The 22,840-nt window shown below is 41.4% G+C and overlaps 4 protein-coding genes and 1 long non-coding RNA gene across 7 annotated transcripts in view; 3 read left to right on the plus strand and 2 right to left on the minus strand.

Annotated features, from left to right (window-relative positions):
* vn (membrane-bound neuregulin protein vein) overlaps window positions 1-7,917 on the plus strand; it is a 198,524-nt gene extending 190,607 nt beyond the window's left edge. Inside the window, exons 6-9 of the transcript XR_011172800.1 lie at window positions 1,310-1,384; window positions 1,762-2,083; window positions 4,626-4,859; window positions 5,669-7,917. The gene's annotated coding sequence lies outside the window, so the exon portion shown is untranslated. The remainder of the gene's footprint in view (window positions 1-1,309; window positions 1,385-1,761; window positions 2,084-4,625; window positions 4,860-5,668) is intronic.
* Window positions 7,918-9,905: 1,988 nt separating this feature from the next.
* Window positions 9,906-11,223, minus strand: mad2 (mitotic arrest deficient 2). Its single transcript, XM_069110896.1, has 3 exons — window positions 10,887-11,223; window positions 10,413-10,775; window positions 9,906-10,331 (listed from the first exon to the last, which is right to left on the minus strand). Exons 1-3 carry the CDS (start codon window positions 10,957-10,959, stop codon window positions 10,132-10,134), a joined length of 636 nt encoding a protein of 211 aa, XP_068966997.1. The 5' UTR covers window positions 10,960-11,223; the 3' UTR covers window positions 9,906-10,131.
* Window positions 11,224-11,437: 214 nt separating this feature from the next.
* Nopp140 (nucleolar and coiled-body phosphoprotein 1) lies at window positions 11,438-15,577 on the plus strand. 3 transcript variants are annotated; one of them, XM_069110892.1, is made up of 5 exons: window positions 11,438-11,609; window positions 11,894-13,654; window positions 13,728-13,814; window positions 14,016-14,468; window positions 14,558-14,695. In XM_069110892.1, exons 1-4 carry the CDS (start codon window positions 11,508-11,510, stop codon window positions 14,445-14,447), a joined length of 2,382 nt encoding a protein of 793 aa, XP_068966993.1. In that variant the 5' UTR covers window positions 11,438-11,507; the 3' UTR covers window positions 14,448-14,468; window positions 14,558-14,695. The 3 variants fall into 3 exon arrangements, with proteins under 3 accessions (XP_068966993.1, XP_068966994.1, XP_068966995.1); XM_069110893.1 differs by lacking the exon at window positions 13,728-13,814; XM_069110894.1 differs by lacking the exon at window positions 14,016-14,468 and having other exon boundaries at window positions 11,440-11,609; window positions 14,558-15,577.
* Window positions 15,578-15,960: 383 nt separating this feature from the next.
* On the plus strand, window positions 15,961-22,254 carry LOC138178719 (uncharacterized). The gene is made up of 5 exons (XM_069110895.1): window positions 15,961-16,105; window positions 19,000-19,160; window positions 19,253-19,413; window positions 20,765-20,933; window positions 21,371-22,254. The coding sequence occupies exons 2-5, from the start codon at window positions 19,000-19,002 to the stop codon at window positions 21,558-21,560; spliced, it is 681 nt and encodes a 226-aa protein (XP_068966996.1). The 5' UTR covers window positions 15,961-16,105; the 3' UTR covers window positions 21,561-22,254.
* LOC138178721 (uncharacterized) lies at window positions 19,050-21,536 on the minus strand. The gene is made up of 3 exons (XR_011172793.1): window positions 21,120-21,536; window positions 19,840-21,005; window positions 19,050-19,170 (listed from the first exon to the last, which is right to left on the minus strand). It is a non-coding gene; the product is annotated as an uncharacterized LOC138178721 (long non-coding RNA).
* Window positions 22,255-22,840: the final 586 nt, after the last annotated feature.

The raw sequence follows: 22,840 nt of genomic DNA on the forward strand, positions 1-22,840 counted from the left end.
TCTGGAACCCTTTGGGAAATTGTCTATGGCGCCAGGCTGGGCCTCGATCAACCGTGAAATGTAGTCTGATACGTATTACCGTGGCGAGGCTATCGTTCCGTTATGCACTTGGATACCACGTTGCCGACCGATCGAACACCGTTCCGATCCAGCCCTACAAACCGAGATCTCGATCTTGCGGATCCAGTGCTCGCGATATAATCCCGACGAGAGGATACTACGCGCGACCTGGTAGCCATGTACTTTTTGGCTAATTGATATCGCTTAAGCCACGAATTGGGCTAATTGCAAGGTTAAGCTCCGTGCGTACGCGAAGCACCACTTAATTATCAACGAGTATACGGCCACGAGATTCATTGGTCGTTGCATGGAGATTCGCGAAATATCGAGATCACTTTTCGCGAAATGTAGCGAAACACTATCTCGTTGGTCGGGACACTGTCGATCGGACTCTTCCCAACGCTGCTGGATTTTAACGCGAACTTTGACATCGGTACACGTCGTTAAAGCAATTCCCGAGAGTTGTAGCAACTTTACCGTGAAGAAATTTATCGTTTTAGGGCCGTCTGGCAACGGACCGTTTACCACCGACTCTCTGGTCAAATTTCCATCGTTACAACGTCTACTGACCAGAGGACGCTCGAGGATCGTTTCGAGCGCGAGAATACTCTCGAAATATCGTACGCCTCGGTTCGCCTTCGTCGTTTCCACCAGCGGGAGACCGCGGCCGAACGTAACCAGACGAACGAGCGGAAAGGTTTTCTCTTTCTCGTCGCGAAAGTCCTTCTAGAGGCGATCTCCCTACGAAATCATCCTCGAAGGAGCTTTATCAGGAATGCAGCATCTTTCAACGGACCCATATAACGGCGTTATACCAGCATTAAGAGAGATAAGTGAAGCGAGAATGATTCACGAGGGACGGAAATAGAACTATGACCGTTTCTCGACCCCGTGCTAGCTCTCGTGTTCGCTCTTCTCGAGGGTCGACCAAGAGCCCTAAAGAGCCCGTAAGACGACCGCCGGTGTAGTACGAGGCCGGACCACTCCCGCTTTCAAAAACGCACGCGCACTCTTTCCCACATGTATTTCAGCGCGTTCGCGTTTTCTCAGCCGTATTGTCACACCGGCTTCTCCAATTCATTCGTTCGATTCACAATCCGTCCCCGTTGTTCGATTTCGATCGAACATTTTTCCCGCGCAAACCGATTCTGAATCGAACGAACGATGAATCGGCGAAGTCCTGTCTATTTAACAATTATCCGAAAGAATTAATGGAATCGTGTTTCTGTTCTGCTCTCGCTAACTCAAGATATGGATAAGTTCTCTTCGTTCGCCGAGGACGTGACGCTCGCCCGCTTCTAGCGCATCTAGCGGCACTGTCAAGGTAAATTAACGATTAACAGTCTCAGTTGTTAACTAACGTTTAACGATCTTTGCTAGCCGTGTAAGAAAGAGAACAATTGCCGCTTGCGTACAGCTCTTGCGCTGATCTTCGTTTAACAACGCGTTTGATAATACTACTAATCTTTAATCGAACGACTGACGAATCACCTGGATATAAAGTCAAACGCGTGTCGCGTCGCTTCGTAAAGCAAATGGGAAAGCGTTTCCGGTGACAGAGAACCGGTCGCGGAATATTAAACGTCGCCGGGCAAATTTATCGGAAAGCGCGTTATCGAACCTATCTATCCAGGTAATTCGCGGCATTGCTACCTCGACAAAGACTAACCATCGATCTTCCTGACATTGTTGTGCTTGCAGCTTGCACATCGGGACATTCATCGTGTTTTGTTTTGTTGTAGCCTCACCCACATTCCTTCCCAATACCCCTTCAGGTTCCTACATACGCGTCCTCGACTTCTCCACTCTCCTCGGGCTCTCCACGTTTCCCCGCGCTATCTCCATTCCCCGACCCGACCAAACATCTCGAGCTTTCGCGACCTTCTCACCTCATCCTCCTCGGGACTCCAACGTTTTCCATTTTCCCGCTTCGTTTCCTACATCTTCTATCTTATGCTCCTGTTCGTCGTTGCCTCGTTTCGTGCCCGCAACGAGTACCTGGCTACGCCGTCAATTTTCAGAGGTAAGTTTATCACGCCGCGTCCTCGGCAGTTTACCGATATTACCTAAACCACGTTACATACGAGTATCGATACTTACTAGTTTTAATCGTTCAATTTCTACTATTCTTATATTCTTTCGTCTGGCATCGATGTTCGCGATGTTCTTCTTATTCGTGAAGAAACGCGAACAGAGAAATTCTTTTTATTCCCTTGCAGTATTTCTGGTATTTCATATCCGCTTCTTATGAAAACTTTGTCGAGTCTCGAAATTCAGAAGCCAGAATTTTGTCAAAGGAAGCCCTTATAGAGAGACAGATTTCATTTTGCTTCGAGTTTTGGAGACAGTGGCACGAAATGACGATAATCGACAAATCGCTCAACATTCTCCTCGTCAAATTAATTACGGTATCAAAAGGGCTCGCACCAGATATCAACCATATTCCTGTCGATTCGAGTTACTCGATTGTTCCTCCTTGTCCCGCGAAAAGAGACCGCAAACGAAAATTTCGCATAACGTGCCTCGACCACTGAGAAATGAAGCGCCGCTTTTTCCATCGATAATTCTCACACATTTCCGTGACTTTGGAAAAGCAGCTCGTAGATTAATAAACGTACATCCCGATGTAATATGCAGCCGACTTTCCCTGGAGTCCTTAGATAGTGCGACGTAGTAGGGGGATGCGGAGGAATGGTCGTTTTGCGAGAAGGAACGCCAGTGGAAAAGGAGGAAGAGGCGGGAAACGCAGCGAAAAGAGTGCCCAGGGATATGAGCTCCGCGATATCTGCGCCGGAGCTCTTTGCTAACTCGCGGCAACCTTTACATCAGGGGGGAAAAAGCTGCTCTGGAAAAAAGGCGAACTCTCGAAACGCAGGGAGCTCGAACGCTTCACGAGGTAGCGAGTGAGGGGAATAGAGAGAGAGAGAGAGAGAAAGAGAAAATAGAAAGAGACAGTTAGTATTAAAAAGAGGAAGGAAGGAAGGAAGGAAGGAAGGAAGGAAGGAAGAAAGAAAGAAAGGAAGAAAGAAAGAGAAACTCGCAACGATCGTCCAAAGAAATCGCTGCTAAATTTTCCATGTCTAGAAATGAGTTCCAGAATGTGTACGCTTTCCTTTACGCGTTTACTCAGATAGAATAATTTAATTTGTTAAAATTCTAGAAAAACTGCGAGTCCGCGAATTGTATTCATTTATAGAACAAAGGAAATTGAAAAATACGAATTGCTCTAGAGATAATCGGAATAATCGCTTGGCCGAAGTGTTTCAGACGACCGCGTCAGCTATACGTACCGAGTGTCCAGAGATTTATATGTATACGCGGTGCAACGTGTGCAAGATACGCACCCTTAACACCGTCATAATGGACTTGCAAACTATTCAGCGTGTGGGAAGCCAGCTAGCTAACTTAGCCTGGCTTCAAAGCCGGCGGTCTCCAACTATAGGACGCTTCCGAATTACAAATCCGAAGATGGTACAAGTGCTGACTATCGCGTATTAGAGAAATTGTGTTAGAGAAACTCGTTATTCGACGCGTGGAACTTCCACCTAAGAGGAAGAATAACGATTACGAGCAAAGGATTAATGACAATAAAAATTGCTCGATGAAAGCAACAGCAAAATTGGCGAACAACTTTATCAGGAAATTTGTTAATGGTGGATAAAGGAGCGTTTCATGCCTCGACCATTCTGTGACGATCGAAATCAATTACGGGAACAAATTGTAACGAGCGTCCTTCGAAGCGAACGCGAGATAAAAATTAAATTTCCCATTTTCATTGGCGGCCGCGAGCGGACGGCAATTATTTTTTAATCGTCGCCGAGTGTAATCACGTATTAATACACGAATGTTGCCCCCGATAATTGCACGAGAACACATCGGTAAACCGTGAAATCGTCTGGTTGCCAGCCGCAACAAGAACGAAACTCGACGACTTCAACGTTCATAGATAAACCTAATGGCCCATGCTAATTAGAAGCAAAGACCATTATCGGCCCTCTCCAGCCGGCAAAAACAAATTTGTCGGCCACATCTATTACCGATTCCGCTTGTTCGTAACGACTGCTAACGGGAATCTGCACTATACATAATCAAATATACATTCGATCGAAACCTAACCTACACTAAACCGTGGTAGCTGCTCCTTCATTTACGTATCCATTTAACGTTATTTTGCTATTTTCCCTATTTTACGATGCCTTCTCCGATGAGAATTCAACGACAGGTACCGTACGAGAGCAAAGTCTTTAAGAATCGTCAATTTTGGAGAATGGCTAAAACGGTCTAATTGTTACTTAGCATCAACCCTAGATAGAACGAGGGTAGCGGAAGCATACGATCCCGCGGTATTCAGGCTTAATCATTCGCTACTTAGTCCAGAGTTATCTCCCTCCCGTTGACCGAACTTTCCTCCTACGGCGTCAGTTCCCCGAGGAACTTGGCGACCCTGATGCCCCCAGATAAACTTAATAGAACCGGACTAATTAGGCCGGAAAGTCCGGGAGCGGAGGAATCACCGGTACCTTTTGCGGCTCACGAATAATTTCGACGGCCACTTGCTGCCACAGGAGAGCCCCAGGAGATGAAGCAGCAATTCGCCGACCAACGTCATCCACGCGCATCCCGCATCCTGGATCGTCGATAATTCAGCATCGTCGTCAACTAGTCTGCTCGAATTCACTGCGGGGAGCATACTTTCCGGAAGGTTGAGCCTTTCAGGAAGTCCTTCTGATACGCCAAGCTACGTCCTCTCCGACAACATCGGCAACGTCCATTCTTCCACCTTGATCGTACCGAACAAGGTAAGAATTCTCTTTTTCTCTCTTATCTAGTTAAACGTAAGATAATAGGAATAGAGGCGAGATCAATCGTACTACGAGCATAGTATATAGTATGAATAACAGATATAGCGGAACAGAGGGATGGAATTTCTATTTGGTTCGCTCGTTAAAGCAGAGACAAGGTAAACTATCGTTGGCTAGGTTGATTCCATTAGCCACCTTAAGCCTCTCGTTTGTCGAGGAGAAGGCAGAAAGGAGAAGCAGAACAGTGATGCCCTGTTATACCAAATATCCACGAGGGTGAACTGCGTTGAGATAAAGATGAATCTACGCCCAGCAACGGAAGGAGGGATACAAATAGGGTAGACGAAAGAAGAAGCAGGGTTGCGGGGGATCCTTCTGAACGATGCTTCATCCATAGCACAAAGGAGAAAAGCGGGAGAGTAACAACCGCGTCGAAACAACACCACGGAAGGGAAGAAAGTTGCAGGGAAAACAGAGAAGCCTGCCTTCCGTTTCGTTCGAAATGAGAAATTGCTGGAGGACTTGGCAGGATAAATGAATCAACACCGCAGTACTTGGTAGTTTTGTTTTAACTGTTGAATATTTGATTGACCCGTAGACGCGGCGAGATCACTGTAAAACCGCTAATTTAGCTTCCGGCGTAATTTCTTTTAGCTACAATTTATCCTGTTCACGACGACGCCCGTCTTAAATTGAAGACAGAGAATGTCGCGTCGCGATGATGACTCGATTCCTTCTTCGCGCGACTTGAATACACATCGAACGGAGACTCCTTTTAATCGATCCGAACTTCTTTCTCGTTGCAGAGCATCGTCGAGTGGTTCGACATCGTCCAAGAGCAAATGCGAAGAACGGAGAATCTCAAGAAACAAGAGTCGCCATCCAATGGAAACATCGTGTTCACGGACGGAAAAAGTATCGTAGCTGAATTCAACGTTCGAACACAACGAGGGAAATGTCCAGCCATTCTCTTTTTGCCCCGTTATTCCTCTCTTTCCCATGGTTTCCGCATGAAAATGTGAGAAATACGATAAACGTTGCCGCACCGACTAACGGCACGGACAAAACTATCGTGACCAAATCAAATTTAAGTCCCATGTGTGTAAACTGTATTTACAGAGATATGTTTTTCCTGGCATTTCGCGCGGTATGTCCCAACAGCTTTAATTTTCTCCCTTGGGATCGGCGTTGCGCTCGTCCATCATTTACGCGTATCGAAAATTAAAGCGGGACTCGGAACGCGCCACGTACGTACGTACGCGAATCGATTTTTCTTTCGCGAATCACCGTCGAGAAAGCGGCAACATCGTCTTCCGACGTTTTCACGCTTTAAAATCTCCTTTAATCTTTCTTGAGAAGAGCAAGTCGCAAATACATGTTTTCCTTTCTTTCTTCGAACTTCCTGTCGCTCGGGAGGTTTGCACCGGGCGAAAGAACTCGACAGGTAAGAAAAGGGATAGAGAGGAAAAAAAGAAACGGGGTAGACATCGTAAACCTTATCCGCAAGCACGTGCGGATCGTTAGAACACCACGTGGAGGCGACGATTTCGTTTTACGGGATTGCAGGAAGAAAGGCACGACATGGACGATCCCGGATCTTGTAATAGGATTTCCGGGATCAACGAGTCTTCCTACGCGACAGCCAATGTCTTCGAGGCAGAAACGTAATTGCATGGAGCGACGTGAATTTCGACGATTTCGAAAACCTGTTTGGCTCGTCCAATTCGTTCGATATAATTCCATCGAAATGTTATCGAACGTAACAACGTATTCTCGTTTGTTTGCAAAATCAAGCGAAACTATCAAGAACCAGTTCGCGATTAATTCGTCGACAGGAACGGATCTGCCTCGATGAACGGCCCGATGTTCCAAACGTGGAGCAATGTTACCGTGAAAAGACGCTTCTCGGTATTCGAGCGACAGTTCGTCGAAACGTATGTCAGACGCGTCCAGGAGAGTATTGTACAAAGTATTCCTTGTATCCCTTCGAGCAGCGTGTGTGCGTGCGGTGTGTGCGTCGTACGCCAATCGATGGAAACGACGAACAGCGATCGATTCGTCTATTCTTCAGGGATAAAGCAAAAATCGTGAGATTGGGTGGAAATTGGTCGACAGAGTCGTTTGTGGCTCTACTTTTCGCCTGCGACAAGGGTGGTTGCGTTATTACGCCGAGACCGAAGAAATCAGGCTGCACTTTAATTAACGGAGTTCGCGGCAAAGCATCGTCGTAAGAATTGTTACGCCTCGACAGCGAACGAGTAATTGCATTCTCGCTGGCACCGTCGTCGAGAATCGTAATATCGGTCTCGATTGGCCTCGCCGAAACGATCGTCGACGGAAAATAGGAAATAGCAGGGAACGATGGTAATGGTGGGAAACAAGGCGCGTTTATAATCAAGTCGAATGCAACGATAACAGCCAGCGAGTTACTCGTTAAGAAGAAAAACTAACGGCTAAAATGCCTCTCTCTCTCTCTCTCTCTCTCTCTCTCTCTCTCTCTCTCTCTTTCTCTCTCGCTTCTCGCGTATTTTAATGTTACTCGAGTGAAATTTGGCATACAGATCGAGACCGTGGTGTTTCGCGTTTCCATCGATCGGTGAACACACGCACGCTTACTTTTTACATTTTAGAGCTATAAAGAATTACATATAGATAGTTGTTGAACGAACGAGCGAACAGTGTTCCAGAGTTCTTCTTGCGAGAGAAGAGGAAATACTTTACCATTCTAGCGATATATCAGAAACTTTGAGAAGAGAAGAAAATCGTGGCAGCGTATGATGTCCGTGCAAGCTTACTAGTGCCGCCGTGCTTTTTCGTTACAAATTTATTTCGTCGCTCGTACCTATCGAACGATTTGTATGAAAGTCATCGTAAGTCATCGATGGCGCGCCGTTCCGTCTAGTGCCGTTCCCCTACCCAACCCCAAGATTCTATTAACTAGCTGCTGTTAATATTGGTCTTCAAATAGATGACAATTATTCGAGTATCGGGTATTCGGCTACGTCCGACAGATTCTGATTTCTTTTCACATTCGATCTTGTTACTAAGATAAAGAGAAACACGAATATCGACACCGGAACGGAACGACGAGCCTGATCATAGCGAACAAAAGAGGAATGTATTTTATGATATTTTACGCATAAAATGATCGTAAATCGAATATAGCGATTAGTCCAAGGTAAACTTAAGTAGAGGTGTATAAATGAGAACCCAAAGTGTGCATAATGTTGCACACGATATTTACGAGGGCTGAGAAGAAGTGAACGCGTCGATTTTCTCGAGCGAGTGAAAAAGGGCCGCGGAACGGTGATTGCGTGCTAACGATTGTACCAACGACGATGATAGTTAATTACCGATAGGCGATCGTCGATCATTATCGTTAACATCTAGCCCCGTAACGAGATCATCCTGTGCCAGGATCGCATCAAACGGAAATGCGACCAACCCACTTCCGGGACGTTACGTTTTTTCTTTTCTACGGAAGTGAATAAGAACATCGGCAACTGTTCCGTGGTAATTGCCCTATCACGGATAACACTAAGCGCTACTGTAAAATATTGTATATTATTTCACGTTATTTATTTTTCAATGTTTTTACTAGGAGACGCGTTTTTACGATACTCAAGAGAATTATCGCGTAATGTTATAGAGACATGACTCGTTCTGATCCGCGGTGCTGTACTTATATGTGACGACCAAACGGACCTGTCAATTTCGAACCCTTTTAGTATTTATAGCGATCGTTCAGAGTGATAGAATAAAAGTCAAACTAAACTCGAAGGTACAATAAAGCAATGGTTTTCAGTCACAATTCAGACTTTACAGTCACAGCGGATCAGCCGAATTAGAGTGTTTATAAACTTCAACGTATTTCCAGCAGCTTTTGCAGTGTGTAAAACTAACCAGAGAAACCGAAGCAAATCTAGTCTAGGCGAGATTTAAGAGCGTACAGCTTGCGCGTTAAAGATTATTACGAACGTGCCGTCCGCCCTCGAAATGATTGCACGTGGTCATGAGCGTGAACTGCGCCAACACATGCGGATACAAGCAAGCTTGCCTTGTTCTCGAAAGTTAAGTAATGTTAGTTTTGAAAAAAGAGGGCCGATCGAACGATTCGTTTTGTACGACGCGTGACAGGGAACGATTACGTTCCATGCTGGTCTAATAGCGAACCAAGTGCACTATGGATCGTATGGCTAACTCTAGCAGCACGAAGTACTAACGAGTTAATAGCGAAATTGTCGTAAGGGAAAAACGAACGCTGCAGGTATTAACGAAGCATAAGCCGCTGTTGATGTTTCCTAACGTGGTCTTCGATTTCTGTCGAAGAGATCGGGTACAATAGGTACCGAAAACGAGGATATTACGACCAAATACCACTTATACGACATCGTAAAATGAAATAAAAAACGGAAAAAAAATTTTATGTAAGAGACGAAGTTTCTATTGAATTTCGGTTGAAGACGCATCCAAAATGATATGATCCGAATCCGCCGCAATTACTTACACCTAACGAAGAGAAATGCCTAGTCAACATGTACGTGCTCCCAAAGAATATATTTCCGTTCGGTATTTATCCATTTCGAGATTTCATTTCGATATTCATGTATTACTGTAACATTCTTTAATCGTGAATCGACATCGAGAAAAAAAGGAAAACAGAACGAAGTATTTGATAAATTTGGAGCACTTGTACATTTAAGAATATTTAAGTAATGCTAACGATGTTACTTGCGATTTGGTATATGACGAACGTCAAACACGAAAAATATTTTATTCTAGTCGTATCTTTCATGCTTTGCCAAGTAAAATAATATAATTCCTGTGTTAAGTGTAATAGTCAATTATGTTTTAATAAAATCTGCCAAGATTCTTGTCAATTCTCTTCTTCCCCTAACCATTAACTAAACCATTAAATAACTAGATACGAACGTAAAATAGAAAAATATATACTGATACTAGAAAGAAGAGACAGGAGTCTAAGATACAAGGATAACTGCTGGAAGTAGGATTTCCTATACAATAAACTGACAAGCTATCAAAGTTATATCAAAATATATATTCGTATAAAACTCTTTGCAGGTAATACTAATAATTCATAAAGTATATTCAAACCTTTCAGAACAACACGACCACTTTCATCTTATAATCATTTGTATACAAAAAGAAAGTTAAATAGCAGTCTTTAATATCAATTACTGTTAAAAAGATGAAAGAAATATATATTTCATATGTACATTTCAATTACCAAAGATAAAACATGTAATACCTAAACATTCTTATAACTAACTATGGTATCCATCTTATGAATAGAAGTTGAAAATGATCGTAATTGTACTTCTTGACTGTTTGCGATAAATACTGGCTGGGTTTCATCCCATTCCTTAGGGATACCACAGTCAGGTACAGTATACGTCAAAATATCAAATGAACATAAACAATCCAATAGTGGAAGAAAACTTACTGTACCTGAAACATAAAAGATACAACAAATCAGATTTTAAATGTAAAGAACTGTACTATGAAGACTTGAATTATCGAATAAGTTACCAGTGATCTGACGTATGACTTCACGAATCTCTTTCTGTATAGCCTTTACGTCCTTTGTACCCACTTCAGGAAGACTATTTTTTGTGTTATCATTGGCGCCATTAGATGACTGACCTTCATAATCTACTTTGAAATCCCACTTTTCTAATACTTCTTTGGTATTAACATTTGTTATAACAAGCGTTATCTTTTGTACTTTTCGTTGAATAAGCCATTCCTGAATCTGGCTAAGGACAGTATCCAAATATCCTTTGATCTTTTCATCTGTAGACATTAAAACGAACAAACCAAAATGTTCGGCGGGTTCAAAAGTTTCCGGAGGATAAATGCCTCTTTGATACAAAATACTATTCACGCCATAAACTGAAACGAGTAGAAGCAACACGTAAGACGATGAATTCTGATTAAATTCCAAGTAACGCTCGACAACTGTAAATAAGTTTTAAAAGAATGTAAAAAGTATGATCAACTTACGAAGATATTCTTTAACCAGCTCTGCTGATCCTTTTAGCGTAATACACTTTGCTTTCTGCTGAGTTTCTGTCATAGTTTTCAAATAACTGCCACCCGATATAATTGAATGAACAAATTTCCGCCGAAAATTCTAGTACCTTACAGGTTATAACGAAGCCGGTTTATCATTTTAAAAACATCCAATACGCTGCTTATAAACCGATATTTCACCAACCAAAAGACAGAGGAAAAATTTATGAACTTTGAGTACGTTCATAAAATCAACATAAAGTATAAGCTCAAAGAATTACGGAAATGATTTAACGCAACTACTGACAATATATGATTATAACTTTACATCACAAACGTTAATAGTTCGTTAACTAAATATGAATAAATTAATACACAAAAAATGAAAATACATTTAAGATAATAGAAATAATCTTATTACCAATCCGAAATGATATCGCAACAATGTGTTCCACAAGTAACATACACCGCACGTTACTACAATAACGCATCTTCATCCAATACAATCCGTGCTCGACTGTAGCGCCACATATATGAAAATGGGGAGTGTATGAGACTGCTGTCGTGCATTCAATTGCGGCTAGGTTTTGTAGCTCTTCGCACGCGTCCATCATGGCATCTGTTGTAGAATTGAGTGTTTCTGCTCTTGTATATGAATATTTACTAAAAAAGGACGCGTCGCTGGCGAAGGTTTTTCAAAAGAAAACAAAAGCGGTAAGATTATAACAAGTTATTTCGTACATACAGTAATTGATCGATTTTCAAGAAGTCAATGTATATGCGATACAAGAAGTACCGCCATTCGGGCTTACCACGTGGGCGAAATAAATTCGTTATTTTTATATTTCGAATTCATGTTAAAATAGAACTTGATTATCATCACTTTTATTCGTTATATGTATATTAATTAATATTCTGATCCATATATTATTTAATACAGGGTAATTCATCGTAAAGATACTACAACCTTCACTCATGTTCGTTTATTTCATTTACAGCCCGCATTGCCAAAGGGCGCACCAACAATTGAGGATGTTTTTAATCACTTTCAAAAAACGTCGCAAATAAAATTAAACATAAAGGCACAAGCTGAAGATACAAGTTCAGATACAAGTTCGGAGAGTGAAGAAGATACACCAAGGAAGGTGCCACAAGTAAATGGTAAAGCTACAATTAATGCTGCAGTGAATAATAAAAAAAAGAAATCTTCTTCAGAAGAAACCTCTAGCGAAAATGAAAAACCTTCACCAAAAGTACATGCAAAAACTAAGGCTACTGTTAAACCATTATCTAAAACGCCGCCTGTAAAGAAAAAGGAAAGTTCAGATGATAGTTCTTCAGAAGAGGAAGAGGTACCTAAAACACAACCTAAAGCAGTGTCAACGCCAAAAGTAACTCAGGTATCTAAAACACAGAAATCTTCGGATGACTCAGATTCAGATAGCGAAGAAGAATCTAAAGCAAATATAATTGCAAAAGCAAATACAAAATCAGCTGCAACAGCTCAAACAAAATCCACAATAAATAAAAAGGAATCTTCAAGTGATGATAGTACTGATAGCGAAGAAGAAAGTCCAGTTAAACCAGTATTAAAGAAACCAACATCTACACCAACTATAATAAAAACACCAGCAAAGAAAGAAGAATCCTCTAGTGATGATTCTGATGATTCTTCGGAAGAAGAAGAAGTTGCCAAACCTCAGCCAGCAGTTAAAGCCAAGCCAGTTGCTAAACCTACTAATGTTGCTAAGCAAGAGGAATCTTCGAGCGATGATTCAGATGATTCTTCAGAGGAGGCAACTATTGCAAAACCACCAGTTGCTAAAGCTATTCCAAATAAGAAAAAACAGGAAAAATCTGTTCAACAAAAAAAAGAAGTAGCACCTATTCCACAAAAGAAGGAAACAACAAAATTAGGAAAGCAAAACAAAGGTTCACCAACAAAAGTAACAGTAACAAAAGAATCATCTAGTGAAGAAACTAGTGAGGAAGAAGCACCACAAGCCAAAAAGGCTGTTCCTCCATCAACATCAGTAATAGCAAAGAAAGCTGTAGCTAAAAAAGAAGAATCTTCTTCTAGCGAAGACAGCAGTGAAGATGTAGAACCAGCTAAACAGCCAGCTGTTCCACAAACAACCGTAGTTGCAAGGAAAGTACCTGCTAAGAAAAATGAATCTTCTTCCAGTGAAGATAGCAGTGAAGAAGAAGAACCACCAACAAAAAAGCCTGCTCCTGCTAAATTAGTAACACCAGTTGTATCTAAAGAAGCAAAATCTTCTAGTGAAGATTCTGATGATTCAGATGAAAATGTAAAGACAGCTACAAAAGTGACAACAAAACCTGCAAAGAAAGCTGAGTCCAGTTCTGAAGATTCGGATGAATCTGAAAATGAAAAACCAGCCAAAAAACCAGTATCTGCAGTTACAAAAACAATAAAGAAAACTGAAGGTAAAAAGGAATCATCCAGTGAAGATTCTGATTCAGATTCATCAGACAATGAAAAATTAAGCACATCTATTACTAAAACTCCTGTTGCAAAAAAAACAGCAGCTAAAAGAGATTCAGATTCAGAGGAAGGTGATTTTAGTGAAAAACAGCAAATCACTCCAACCCCAAAGACACCTAAAGTTGAGAAAAGAAAGCACAAAGAAATAGAACAGGAACAAGAAGAGGAAGATGTAGGAAAGCCCCCTGCAAAAGCTCAGAAAAATAATTACAGCAACTTTGTAAAGGCGAATAATAGTTTCAATAATGACAAGGTAATAGTTATTGCATTTGATGTATTTATACAAGAGAAAAGAAACATTTTTATTTACAAAATTCTGTGTTTAGCGACACAAAAATACTCCATTTCGTCGTGTAAAGGATGATGAGCTAGAATTGGATCCCAAATTGGCAAACAATTCTTTTGAGGCAAAGGTAAATGCTTGGAAACATTTGAAAAACACAGGTCACTCGTCGTTTTATAAAAGCTTGAGACCATGTTTCCCTGCATTCACCAATACCTTTCATGCCTTTTTTTTTTTAACAAAGGCAATATAAAAAAATGCTTCTAAAGATGTTTCACGAATAAATGGACTTGAATAGAAAACGGCGATTGACCTGAGTCTTTTGTTTTAGGAGGACAATCAGGAAGAGGGTGGTTTTAAGAAACACGGTGGAAGGGGTGGATTTGGCGGAGGCAGAGGCGGTTTTGGTCGTGGTGGATTCAGGGGAGGTCGTGGCGGCGGAGGTGATAGGGGAGGTCGCGGTGGCGGCGGAGGTGATAGGGGAGGTCGCGGTGGTGGCGATAGAGGAGGAAGAGGTGGTTTTAGGGGAGGTCGAGGAAATTTTAGAGGTGGTTTTGACAATAGAAGGTCATGGGGTGGGAATGATAGGGGAAATACTAATGAAGGCGGTAGATCCGACGGATTTAGGAAATCATGGGGTAACGGCGAAGGTGAAAGAGGGGGTGGTCGCGGCGGATTTAGGGGGGGCAGAGGTAGTTTCGATAAACAGAGATCATTCGATAACGCACCGCAACAAAATAAAAAAATTACGTTTGACGATTGACAATAGAACTTACATATAAAGGTGAGGGGAGTTAATTCAGAATAGTCAGGTATCTAAATAAAAGTTTATGTAGTAAGTGAATATTATTATATGGAATTTTTGTTAAACAGAAAGGTGCTCGTGGTTCTTGGGGAGAGAAAGCGAATCAGGACCTCAAATTCACAAGAGGAAAGTCATTTCGTCACGAGAAAACGAAGAAAAAGCGCGGTAGCTACCGCGGTGGTCAAATAGATACTAGCGTCAATTCTATTAAATTTGACGACTGAGAAAGCAGTTGTAAAAAGTAAATGAGCACGTTATATTATTATTAGCCTATATATTTAATTAAAGTAACAGATACAAGAATTTTAAGAGTCTCTAAGTTTCGTTTAGTGAAGAACTTGGATAGTATTTTTAGAATCATTAACGCTATTATACTCGATTATTACGAAATTAAGTGGAACTATATATAACTTTGCTATTATGTTTAATCTCTTAAGTTGATTCCACGTAGTCTCTTTTTAACAATTAGTATCTATAAGACTGCAATTTGAGTATATCTGACGAAAGTTTCTATTACTTATTTTAATATGAAGAAAATGACTTACAGAAGATATTTCAATATTGGACTACTGTATTAAAAAGTAATTGTCATTTATTGCAATATGTAACATATTTCGTATATCTATTGCTCCTAGAATTAATAGGAAGCACAACAGATAAATAATGCTTCGTTATCGAAGCCTGAATAATTCCACCTTTCTCGTCAAATCTCTTAAGGAATTTTTGAAGATATATTCTCTATGTAATATAACATTCAGCTTCGTACACGAATGTCGTTTTGACATTGCTTTCTTCCGTAACTAGTGGTAAAATTTTATTGCGAATATGACATGTAATTAAAGATTCAAAATATGAAATACGATATGCAAACTAATATTTAAATGAAAATGATAAATTTCATGAGTATGCGACAGAGTTTATATATATGGAAATAATTTAATGAATCTGGTTACAATGAATTGGACAAAACAAGATATAAATAATTTTGGCCACACAAATTTATTATCACTCCATCACTGTTCATTTAAAAATACGTGTACTTTTGTAATACATTGTCATAGAACAGCTATAAAGACAATGTACTTCTACCGATTGCATTATTATATTAACCTCCACATCTATAAATCCTATTTTAATATTCCTAGTCTATAAATGTAATTTACTAATACATTTTTGTATAAAAAGTACTCCTCAGAAAGTGAGGAATATGTAATAGTTTGGCAAAACGCAAAGGAAAAAAGGGTGTTCTTATTTACCCTCTTTAGTCTCCTCACAAAGAAAAGAAAAAAGGTTTCAAAGTAGTAGAACAGGAGCCGATATTCCTCGTCTCATCCCCCCTTTTTCCCTGACTCTACCAGAGCACGGAGAGCGGTTACTTACGATTCTACAGTCAACCTCTAGACATCCACCTGTGAGGACGGAGGTGTTCGACCCCACGACATCCGGTGTGGTGACATGAACAGTGTTTAAGGAACTCGTGTGCCCCCATTTTAATTCTATTCCTTCTTAGACCCGAACATTGCGATCGATTCATGTAACGCGTATAACCGATCATATTATCAAACGGACCGAGAAAAGGATTCAAACGCACAGTGTTAAAAACGGTCTTTCTCACGGTGAGTGACATCCTGCAGGTTGTAACAGATAATAATGACAAATTTTCATGACTGAATGTAACATCTGAAAATGGTATGTACAAATTTTAATGACTCGAAAGTTCAAAAACTTTCAATATTCTACGATATTTCATTTAAATTAAATAACATTCATTCTGATTTCCTGTTTAAAGACAGATAAATCTCAAAACAGATTAGCAGCATTCTGAAATCGTGAAATTTCTAAATTTGAATTTCTGCTTCGTGATTTCGCTTTTAATTAGAACTACTGCTACTCGAATCCTAATGCAAAAATATAAGAATAATTATAAAGTTTGAAGCTTACAAAGCAACACTGACAAATATACAGCGAATGCACGTCAATCTTCGAGCATCGAAAAAATTATGATAGACTTTGAAAAACATTCCAAGCAGTTACGAGAGGAGATGCGCAGCATCTTAAAAGTCATTACTGTAATCGAAATCAAATCTTACGGATTGGACTCTACGCCAAAGTTTTTCCAGGCTTTAAAATACAGAACAAAGGAACAATGATTAGACACGTCTCCTCAAACCAACATTTCCCTTGTTTATTACTTGTCACAAAATCGCGTTCCTATCTTTTTCATTGCTCCCTTACGTTTTTGATCCAGCCTATTACTCCGTTTAGAATTGCAGTTACTTTTAGATCAAGTATATTGCTCTTATTGCGACAAAGAAACGATCGCTAATCGTGCAGATATGTTACAATAAAATTGCAATTGAACATTCGATATTTTACGAGGCGTTTGCGCTCTGTCATGCGAAAGCGATAACGAGCTCCTGACTAGGAAATCTTCGCGCTGTGAACACGGAGACCGAAGAGGCGGAATTTCGAATACGTAACAACTCCGTGACAGTTATAATAATTTATTCGTGGAACTAAATACCGAAATGACTATACCGTTAACAGAGACCAAGGATGAGTAAATGTATATTCGATAAAGAACAGCCGAAGCGAGAGGAAAAAGCGTTTAGGACGATTCATCTTTACCGTTAGAAACAACCGCATGACACGTTCATGGTCCACGAGGAATCCTCTCCTGAGTGCCGGAAGCAGAGTTCTTCCCAAGCTTTTTTCTATGTCATATTTCATCAAGTCTATTTCACCTACCAATTCTCGTATTACATCTAATTGTCCGAACTTCCTTGAAGCTGCTTCGCAGCTCCAGTTAGACGAGTCTCGTTCAAATTCTACCAACTGTTTCCACGATCGGTGGTAGCCTGTTAATTATTCCCGCGACGTGTTAGCATATTAACAGTACTCTCTCAACAATTACTGGGAAAAGAAGCTGCTAGCAACGTGAGAAGTTGCGGCTCGAATAATTGTTCTTGTTGATAGTAAATTACCGTGAATCCGTGAACTCGCGGAAAACCTCTATCTTCCAAGTTCAAGTGATTCTCACGTCTCTTCCAGTTGCTCGATTTTGCCTTTTCGCAGGTTCTCCGTTATGTAATCCATCGAGACGCGATAAAGATACCTCAGATATTTATCCGAATGTTCTTACAGCCTGATCGATATCGCGTGGCAATTATGCCGTGTCATTGACCATTGACGTTGATGCAATGTGACTCGGCTACATACAGCTCGATCGAAGAGGATCTAGAGATTTCCTCCGGAATGCTTAAAATTAATCAAAATAAGAGAATAAATGTACATTCTGATTTCTAGAGTCAAGCAATATAGAAATATGTGTCTTATCCGATTCGATCGATATAATATACGACATTGGAATATTATTTCTGGTATTACAAATTGTACAGATATTTCAGTTATATTTTCTATAAAGTAGGAATAAGGAATGCTAAAAGTAGGCAGCGCTTCCTGAAGAAACAGATACGCGATGTCAGTCACGGCCAATGACCAGCCTTGAGTGCTACCCATTAATGATTTTCTTCCTTTCCTTTTCCCACGCGCAATTTATCACTTGGCCAAACATTAAACCGCAATTTTCTGCCGCATTGATTTTTCTTCTCGACTTGGAATCATCCAAATGATCGACAAATGAAAAACTGGACATCAAACAAATCCATCGATCGAGCAACTTAAAAACTAGATCGAATATTGAGGTTTCTCTCCGATAAAATTTGCAAAGTATTCGAAATTGAGCATCGAACGCTATTGGCCGCATGCTATCGTGTTGCTTTCACTCGTGTTCGATTAACGACGAGAAATACATATAGCGGAAGTAATGTGGACCTGACAACCTAGAAACCCCAAACTCTGTATATACATGGAGTCCTATTGGTTACGCACGCTCGCTAATTGTTATTCTTAATTGCGCACGGTCGTCACTCTCTCGTGTCGTCCGGACGATTTTCATCGTTCGTGAAGCTCGAAAGGGAAAAAGTTTGCTCGCTCGCTCGTTTCTTTGCCGTTCGGACAGTACCCGCTACCAGCCCGTGAAACGGAACCTCTGCCGGTGAGTTCGCAGAAGGAAATGATAACGATAGACCAGCAGTCAATCGTTAAACATTTACAAAATTGTAGACTAATAATGTCAAAGCGTGCAGCTACGCGAATCCCAATTACACACGCTCATTCGAAGAGATTCGGTGGATTTTTGCGCGACGCGTCACAAACCAGAGCCCCAGTGTCATTTACTTTTGCTCTTGACCTCGTGCGAACTCGAGTTCCAAGACCGTGCGTTCACTCACACCTTCCTTCGTCGCGGTGACAACACGTTCTCTCGTACGAGTTTTGGTAATCCGATTAGTAGCCAGTTCTGATTGTTTTATTCATGAGATGTTGCTCACCGGCGTAATTAGTTTTCATTAATACACCTGTCTTTGGAACGACTCTCGATACGTGAAACTATCTGTCCATTTCTACTTTTTCAAGCGTGTTATTCTCATGATTTTTCCTGTAATTTCAGATGTCCACGTACCTGGGTCTGATTCTTGTTATCACCACATGCGCCCACGTCGTGTATGCCAAAAAATGCGAGGGGAACGGATTAGGCTTGAAATACGTGTGGGGAGACGCGCTCACAGATCCAGCTGACTGTATAGGTCCGAATAACATGGTGTATCCCTCGTAAGTGTTCCTATATAAGAGATTTTCGGTTAGGATTTAAAAAATGTCTGCTTTATTCGCGACGTCGTTACCAAAACGAACAACTGCCGTAGAGCCGCGATATCGAGAAGTTACAAGAATATTTGGGCGAGCAGTCGAACAGCGAGGTCCCATCAGCCTCGAACAATCGATCCTGAATTAACCAGACAGGCGCTATTGCACAATTACAAGATTACTCATGGAGATTATTCGATCGCCGAATCCTCGCGAAATGGTAAGTTCGCAAAAGTACTTGTTTCGTTTTTTCCCGTCGAAAGTAGATCGACAGCTTCCAGTTCTGCAGAGAAATTTATGATCGTATTCGAAACGCGTTTTGGGAACGACGACGTTTCCTATTCAACTGCGAAACAATTTAACGGATCACGATCGAGTCGAGGACGTGGCTTGCTTGAAAACACGCGGAAGACGAACTTGTCCCTCTTGTTCGAAGCGCAACAGTAGTCGAGCCGGTTACTTGAATCACGAATATAATTACGAACAGCTATAACCTACATCCTCGTCGAACCTCTGTTTTATTTATTTATCCTGTGATTACTACTTTGTTCAAATATAATCCGATAACGCGATTCTCGTTATATTGTTCGATATTCTATTTACGATTTATTACAGTTGTTTCTTCGGGATATTATACTGCCCTTACCTGTACTTTACAAGATTATTGTACCGTGTCATCGTATGCAAACATTGTATTCTTGTCTATCGTCGTTTCTTTGATCAACATTCTCAGAAATTCGACGTCGGCAGAATATACGTTTTAAGTCTACAAGGAGAGCTGCTTTTATTGGTTTTGTGATTCTGTTGTCTCTGCGTCAAGCAAGATCCAACGCTCGAAACGTCAGCTTGTTCTAAAGACGGTTTAGCGTTACCAAATATCTGCAACGATTACGTAGTGAACGTTTTTAAAGTATCTTTCGAAATCGTTTGCAATGTCAGAAACGTGGTGAAAAATCCACAAAAATCGGAACAACCGGTTGCGCGATGTACCGACACTTTGCAGCCTTGAATTATGTAGCTGTCCTTATGACACGAAAACCCGATTTCAACCGAGTACAACACCCGCCGTGCGCATATCCTCGGTGAATTCCTTTTTAAAATCGTGACTCGTCGTCGATTGTTGCTCGTGCCAGCGAAAAATGCATTAGTCCCTGTTCGGGAGGTTTCATTTACTGGGATCGATTCTCCGTCCTTTAGATAATGGCTGGATGGTGCAAGAGGACGGTAATAAGGCACCGTGTTATCCGGCCAATACAGTTATCGCTCGTTCTGCTCATAACGGGATACCGGCGACCCACTCGTCGTTTCGAACACACGAACCGACAGAATTCCAAAGAAAGGGCGCCAATCTCGTAAACGAGTTACGACATCTTCTTTTAGATTCTTTTCATCCTTTTTACGTAGCTCCCGAGGATTCTTTTACACGAAGCTGTCTATCGTAATCGTTTGTACGAGTTTTGCGAAAAAGTTGTAGTAGTTTCTAGGTCAACGAAACTCGTAAGACTGGTACAACTTCTGATCTAAATATCAAGAAATACGTCTTTCATATGGAACAACACGTTTATTTCCAGGTAGAGGATTTTCCTCGAAGGAGACATGTGGTTCCCCAGCCAGATTATGCAAAACGAGGTACAACACCACGGCTCCTATGTACGGAGTCAGCTTAACCAGCGGTCAGCCTGTAACTATCGTGCAGAAGTTCCCCGACCTTTTGCAGCAAGTCGTGTTCGAAGTTTGCGAGTGAGTATCGCATCACGACGATGTCGTTGAATATGTCGTTTCAAAATTCGCTCATCCGTTGTAAATCTGTACCTGTAAATCAAGAGGACAGGCTCGATCGTTATCCACTGTTACTTTCTTAGCACGTTCGATCGTGATCTGTAAATACATGCGACGTGATTCCAATTGAATTTCATTGAGACCTACCGGTAAGTCGTATCGATTCAAATGTAGCGCAGTGGGCCGAACAGGTCTAACCAACACGGAGCCTACTTTTGGAACGTTTTTGAACCGGTATGCGTCAGCGCGATTATCCAGCCACGAACTGTCGCATACCAAAAGTAAACTGTGAAGAAATTTCAATCTTCCTTCCCTCCTCCTTTCCCTTTATCGATAAAATATTCTCTATCGCCGACTATTAACGCAAATGGCATAAAAACGTGAACGCATTGTTACAGATCGAAGGAGTGCGACGTGGTCCACGGTGAGTGCACGCAGACATACGTGCCGTACCTGTTTCTGGTGATTCCGCTTGGACCGGTGACCTTGACTGGCCAAGATTACGTTCTGGTTGAAAGCGGTTGCGTGTGCAAGCCGAGAAATTCGGCGAGCGCCACGTCGGAGCCTGCGGCAGTTCCAAGCTTTTAAACGTTCGTCGAACTCTAGCGATCAACATTGAGCGCACCAGTACACCTCTGCGCTGGAGGATATAGATCGAGATCCGCGTCGAACGTGACGAATCGGTGGAAGGTGACCCCAAGCTCGAACAACCTCGCCGAAGAACCTAGTAACCTCTTTGACGAAGCTAGCAAAGAATACTGAAACCAGTATTGAAGTCACTAGAGAATTGATTTCTCGAGAGAAATCTGCGACATGAACAATTTTCCCTGGGAATGCAACAGTACACGTCTCTCTTGCACGATGGGATAGCAACTTTTAACGCGAATCAATCAGCTTTTCTAGTTTGTCCAGGGTATCACGTCACGATTTCCACGAGGAACAGCTTTCTAGCCGAAGCTGAAGGTTCCTCTCGTTGCGACCAAGAATTTCACGAGAAATTCTTGGTGGCTTCAGGGGTCAACGTATAGATAATTTATGTTTCGAAATAAAGACTCTCTATCGTAGATGATTCGCAACAGTCGTACATCGGTAGAGTTATTCGATTATAAAATCTGATGATCCGTGAACTGTTCGCATCAGTTTGTTTGCAAAAGAAGACAGCTTCGAAGAAACATCGATAATTAGGCGTGCTTCACGGTCGAACAGTACCGCGCTGCTCTTTTATCGTCGTTTGTTTGTTTTTTTTTTTTTTTAAAGTCGTGCGAGAAAAAAAAGAGATAAATGAAGAAGAAGATAATCTAGAAGAACTTATTTTAGCGTGAAAAAACAAATCGGAGCAGCGGCGGTCATTTCGCGGAATCCGGTCTCGGAATCCGATCGAGTTCACTAGACCTGCCCACGAGCCGGTTTCGAGCAGGTGTATAGATCAACTTGTAACAGTGCTCCGCAGGAAGTATAGGCGAGAAATTCTTTCGAAAGGTATCATAAAGTTATATCATTTGCGTCGACCGCATCGTAACAAGGCGGAAACGTTGTTAATGCGTTCCCCAGCTCGCTTCGTCCAATCGTTATACGTTCATTCTGTTTCGTTTGTTATGAAATAAACTTCTGGAATTAATCTTCTTTGCACTGTGTGTTAGTGCAAAATACCAACGATTAATTAGTTGGAGCGGTCATTAAGCGAGCGAAAGTTCCGGTTTCGACTTTTTCTCCCGTATATTACGTTCATTAAGAAAAAATCTCTCATCATTGTACGAAAAAAGATGATTCTGTAGCGGTAGAGCGTCGGAAAATGTAGTGCCGTGCGATCTCAATCGCAATACAAAGCGAGATCTTCAAAAGGATCATTCTTATTCCCATATTGGAGT

Source organism: Bombus flavifrons, chromosome 4 (genome assembly GCF_040668555.2).
Source record: "Bombus flavifrons isolate JBK064 chromosome 4, iyBomFlav1_principal, whole genome shotgun sequence".
Taxonomy (NCBI): domain Eukaryota; kingdom Metazoa; phylum Arthropoda; class Insecta; order Hymenoptera; family Apidae; genus Bombus; species Bombus flavifrons.

Excerpts from the sequence above, each read along its gene's own strand:
- Nopp140 (XM_069110892.1), top strand. The coding sequence starts at position 11,508 with ATGGCATCTGTTGTAGAATTGAGTGTTTCTGCTCTTGTATATGAATAT. Across the intron at positions 11,610-11,893 it reads TTCAAAAGAAAACAAAAGCG|CCCGCATTGCCAAAGGGCGC; the intron begins GTAAGATTATAA and ends TTTCATTTACAG. Across the intron at positions 13,655-13,727 it reads ATAGTTTCAATAATGACAAG|CGACACAAAAATACTCCATT; the intron begins GTAATAGTTATT and ends TTCTGTGTTTAG.
- mad2 (XM_069110896.1), bottom strand. The coding sequence starts at position 10,959 with ATGACAGAAACTCAGCAGAAAGCAAAGTGTATTACGCTAAAAGGATCA. Across the intron at positions 10,776-10,886 it reads GCTGGTTAAAGAATATCTTC|TTTATGGCGTGAATAGTATT; the intron begins GTAAGTTGATCA and ends TACTCGTTTCAG. Across the intron at positions 10,332-10,412 it reads AGTCATACGTCAGATCACTG|GTACAGTAAGTTTTCTTCCA; the intron begins GTAACTTATTCG and ends TTTATGTTTCAG.
- LOC138178719 (XM_069110895.1), top strand. The coding sequence starts at position 19,000 with ATGTCCACGTACCTGGGTCTGATTCTTGTTATCACCACATGCGCCCAC. Across the intron at positions 19,161-19,252 it reads AATAACATGGTGTATCCCTC|AGCCGCGATATCGAGAAGTT; the intron begins GTAAGTGTTCCT and ends CAACTGCCGTAG. Across the intron at positions 20,934-21,370 it reads GTCGTGTTCGAAGTTTGCGA|ATCGAAGGAGTGCGACGTGG; the intron begins GTGAGTATCGCA and ends GCATTGTTACAG.